Source organism: Suillus plorans (assembly GCF_016647745.1).
Source record: "Suillus plorans strain S12 chromosome Unknown HD556scaffold_56, whole genome shotgun sequence".
NCBI lineage: Eukaryota > Fungi > Basidiomycota > Agaricomycetes > Boletales > Suillaceae > Suillus > Suillus plorans.
In genome coordinates this window covers 295,339-300,607 of record NW_024537440.1, presented here as the reverse complement: position 1 = coordinate 300,607, position 5,269 = coordinate 295,339, and the positions used below count along the sequence as shown (strand labels likewise).

The window sequence follows — 5,269 nt, the reverse complement described above, 5'->3', positions numbered from 1 at the left end:
ATGCTCGTTGACCTGAAGATCACCCTCGTCAAACTTTGTCAGGGAAACAAGGCCACGAGAATGCAGGAATTAAAAGATGCGTTGGAATCGAAGGACTTCGAGGTAACGATACGGTACTTTGTGTTTTGTTGTATGCTGAATTTGAATCATAGAATGGACTTTACAACCGCTTGTTTGCTTGCATGTTGTCACCGAATCTCACAGCGTATGTCACTGACACTCAGTGTCATATAATGGTTAGGCTCTAGTATTCGCTATCCTAAACGACACCACTAACATAACATATTTCAGGACTTCATCGTCAAGAATAGGGACGTCTTCAAAATCCCCCCCGGACTTCTCGACGATGTTGAGCTTAGAGCTCAGTTAGGCAAGGTGGTCACGAAGCTGCTCACAAATATTTGTTGTGCCATCAAGACGGCTGTAAGTCTCGCTCTACTTTTTGACACAACTTCAATCATTATAATGATTGTGTAGCTCACCACATCGATTGTCAAGCGCACGAGTGTTGCCGATGTGACCAGGTCGCTTGCACGTAGTGGGTCTGGCATGGAGGTTGATTCTACTCACTGGAACAGGATTTCACTACTGGTAAGTCGTACTATCTTTAATGTAATATCAACATTAATTGATGCAAGGACAGCGGCGTCTCCTGCGGATTTTTCTCATCGGTGTCAGCGATTACAAAACCGCTTCCATCAAGGACTTATTTTCCCCTTACCTTGTTCCATCGCTCAAGCAGGATTTACGGGACAAAGTCACACGCGAGCTCAATATTGACGTGGAACAGCTTGAAAGGGAGCTATTTGACGCTGATTTCGATAATGCGCCTAGGACTGATGTCAATCCAAGTCAAGTCCCCACAGGCACTCAAGTCAATGGCAGTCATGCGTCCAGTGCTGGGAGGGACCAGAATGATCCTGACATGACCTACGGACCACTCACGGATCAAAGTGGAGTGCAGCAGGATGATTTGGACACCAATGGAGAGGACAACGAGTCAAACGTGAGCGGCAGTGCAAACGGTGTAGTTCTACTCGACAACCCACTTGACTCCGGATTTGGACTGGTCGAAGGCATGCCAATGCGGTACAACAGTACAATTAAGTTCTGGAACTTCGTCGACCACTCACTCTTAATGATGCGCAAGATGGCTATTGAATCCTCCCCAATCGTCACCGAGCAGGAAAAGGAATTGCAAAAGTATGTATTCATATGGTCAGCGACATTATACGGACTGATCTTTGATTAGGTTGTTCATCGAAATTTTCCAAGCTGATCTCGCTGAGTTTCCTGGTAGCAAGAAGGTCTCAAAGCTCATTTCGAAGACCAACCCACGCTGGCAGACCACCATTCAGTCCGGACTCATTTGGTAATTTCAATATACTTTCATTTGTTTTCGCCACTCCCTCCAGCCTCATTCTTTATCTTAATACTCGAGCTTGCCTGTAATCATTTGATACATGAATAATACATTCGTTGCACTTTCCACGATCCTGTTTATTGTGCTCTCTGTGATTCCCATGGTGTATCAGTGTGAAAAAAAATTCAAGCAGTACCCAGGCAGCATATCAATAAGACATGTTCCAGTGTCATACATATGCCGGAAATGTATAGCTTACACACTGGCCAACTAGCATATTGCCAATGCCTAGGTCTCAGTATACAATCTATGCTTGTAAAACAGGATAGTTCCGGTGCTCGGTCTCAGTACATACCGTGCACCCAAAACCAGCCAATGGATTTATAGCCCACAAGCATTGCTGTTTGTGCTCTAGCATTATTTTTTTTATGTCAGCCTACGAGTCCATCAAATATGTATTATATAATTATATATAATATACACGACGAAATTTCCCGTGAGGAGATCGGAGCGATAAAAGTTATATAACCCTATTTTTAGGCATAGATTCTATGCTTTTTTCGATTGGCGGTGTACTATCGGTGCTCAATATTTTAACCATTGAATGGCTACCGGTGTGTAGAAACCCGAATCCAACTCGATGTCGGCTGGGGGTCCTGATATTCTTTTTACGCAGTCCAACTCCTCAAATATGTTTGCAACATTTCAAATCGTCATGCATACGATCCTCGTTACTCGGATGCACCTACAGTTTTGCAACACCGTTTACGACTCGCCTGAGCCCGGAACCACATCACATTCTCAATTGACAAATATTGAACTCCAGACGCGTTCGCATTCGGATGCATGATGATTCAATGGAACGTGTACATTTTGTAAGGAAGCCTATGGCTTTGGCGCTGGACGCTCGCTCGGACCTGCACTTCAACCCTTGTGACACAGTACGCACTGCCTTCCGTTATATTTCCCGTTCATATCTCTACTTTACCTTTGTTCTCATCTCACAACTGGTTTTCCTTTCTTTCTTTATGCCTTTGTTTTGACAACACCTCCGTTTTGCTTACCACTCCCTTGCCACCCTTAGATGCCACTCGTACGTTTTGCCACTCACATACATATATATAGAGCCATGTACCTTTTCTACGAGATCTATCGAATTACCATCCGTTTTCTGCCAGACTTCGCAAGACTCGAACGCACTCGCTCGAAAGGAAAACTCATTTCTCGCTGCAGCATTTTCACAATTCCCTTCGTCAATAGCATTCCCCATCGAACTCGGAATCAGCCTTACAATTTCATTTTCTTTTCTGTTGTGTTGCAACGAATCCAAGCCGTCGTTGGGCCATCAGGAAAAGTGACAGATACAGGGTAGTATATAGTGCTTGCTAGGCTAACGAGTCAGAGGTGCATAACCTTGCTGGACTTTACGAACGAGGTTTCTCAGTCAAAAATTATTAGACGTCTCAGAATTGAGGTGCGACTCAGACAACCTAGATGCTGAAAGAGTTGACCATGATGTTAGAGAAACAGGATAATTTCAAGCAAGTAAGGAGCAACTCGTCCGACCCGTTGACATACTTATATTTTTTGCCTCTTACTATGTACTATACAGCACCCTCGCCACTCCGAGTCAGCCACAGATCCTCCATAGGCCCACATATACTCACTTCGCGCCTCTTTCCACCTCAGCGTTGTTTTATCAACAGTCGCACTAGGCTGAGCCGCACACGCCCAATCATTGACCTCCTAGTCATATCCGATATGTGCTAGTGGAAGGTATCTATAGTACCAGACTCAAGATCAGATGTTGGCCATGGTACCAAAGATCCCGTCCACTTCAACCATCTACGTATTAGCGTAGCACATCTGATTTGAATCTCTAGTGCGCTACGCGCGAGCACCGCTAGGGTACTGGCAGTAGCCGAGGGAGGGGCGTTCCTTCGTTGTGCTTGGCATGATGGTGTACGGCTATATCTCAGGGCTGAGTAAGTAATTTTTTTCAATATGGTGTCTAAGGGTTCATGATCTCATGCAGGCAATGCGATGGGGCTCCACTTGTGGCTCTTTTGACGCCTGGCCTCTCTGAGCTTGGGTGAGTCACCGTGAGTGACCGTTTTCCAAATTAATCTGGATTATAGCGCGCGGATGAGTCTGTTTCTTTGCTCTTGGTGGGTATTATAATTATTTCGACAGTGTTCCAACTCGTCACGCGATCGCCTGTGTAGGATTCGCAAGTTTGATAGGTGGGTTCAGTTGTGTCGTTTCTTGCTTAAATTTCAACTGTGTATCCAGGAACACCCATATGCGGCGCTCTGCTCACATCCAGTTATACCTGGTGGGTACGGGTCCTGTTCTCTGGGGTGAGTCGCTACTATATTCTCCAGAATTCACGTCGATTCTAACTGCCTAACAGATCGTTTCACTGGCTGGTTGCATGATGTTCATCTTCATGCAATATACGTTTCTTAGAAACCAGCGCGTTCAAGTTGATGTACGATCATTGGACGGCTAGGATGTAAGTTGAGTCGTGAGTGAAGCTGTTATGATGTTTACTACTCTGCTGGACTTGGACAGATCGGAAGCTCCAGGAGAGAGCGCAATGTATCAACAATGTCTGTAAACGACTGGCGAAAAGCCCTTTAAGAATTTAACTTATACATTCCTGAATACTCATCTTGTTTGCTTTTCTGACTCGTGTCGTACAATTAGTGACCAGTGCAGCATCTTGGATCCGACAAAAAGTCGTAAGTGCATGGTATTCGATATCCCAGCGTTAACCTTGAATGATCAGGCAAAGATGCGTCTTTGAGACGTGATTTCATGGGGCTTGATGAAATCCAGGGCGTGAAATGGTTGAGAATTCCACATTAATGGTTTCACTTCTAGATCATACACCACCTGGTGTGTCCAGAGTAAGTGCGAATTAGATGGGGAACGGACATCCCAATTCCTGGGCAGTAGTTTGAGCGTTTTAACTGGGGTCCATGAAGGTTACCACCTGGGAGGTATATACATAAGCGCAACAAAGGATAAAATAAAGACCGAAAAAAACAGACCTTCCACTTAACAGCCTCCACATCCCTCGTCATCCTAGAAACGTCTTATATACACTCGTGATCCGCTGTACACTCTATATCCAACCAAACAGCATCCACCAGAAAACCCTCCTCGTCGAACCTATTCTGTACACTGCGCACGTCGTCTGAACTAGCGTAGTTCTAGCGGCATTCGAGCCGCTTTTATAATGACAGACGCGGGCATATCAGGAGCGGATGTGGAATGATAGAGGAAAAACCATGTAGAGTCATCGCACATCATCAGAACGCCAATATGAAAATGGTATGCATGAACCACGGCTTTACTAAGCTTACATAAGAAATAGCCGCAGGACCGGGAGTCCGGAGGTAATCGGATCTTGACAAAGCCCTCCTTCATCGCTAACGCATGTAAGAGCACCAGCCAACTCGGGTAATCTTTCAAGTGTCCTCGGATGCCCCACAAACTTGTCTTTGTTCAATTCAATGGTTTTCCTGACTCGTTGGGTATGTGGACCGAGCAGCTTTCATCAGTAAACCAAACTCAAGTCCCAGCTTTGGAAACAACACTCACAGGCTCAGGCTCAGATACAGGCTCAGACACAGGGTCTATACCTTCGTCTCCTTCACCTCCTCACCACAAGATCAGGGCTCCACTCCCCCGCCTTCGCATTCATGATCCAACGCTCCCTCCTCCCGTCCAGAAGTCATCTTTTATTCTACTTGTAAGAAACATCATTTCAAGGTGCTCTGCATACGCCTGGATTTTTTTTCAATGTCAGGTGAGCATGCCGTTGAATTGTTATGAACCTTCTGCCCATTAGCAATCGTAGAAGTATTATGTGGAATAATAGGAATCGACCCGCAGGAT

At 45.4% G+C, this 5,269-nt stretch overlaps 1 protein-coding gene across 1 annotated transcript; it reads left to right on the top strand.

Moving 5' to 3' along the window:
- Positions 1 to 1,376, top strand: HD556DRAFT_1446791 (uncharacterized protein; the record flags this gene model as incomplete). The annotated part of the gene is made up of 6 exons (XM_041307153.1): positions 1 to 102; positions 153 to 236; positions 292 to 423; positions 478 to 591; positions 644 to 1,203; positions 1,253 to 1,376. 6 exons carry the CDS (start codon positions 1 to 3, stop codon positions 1,374 to 1,376), a joined length of 1,116 nt encoding a protein of 371 aa, XP_041156814.1.
- Positions 1,377 to 5,269: the final 3,893 nt, after the last annotated feature.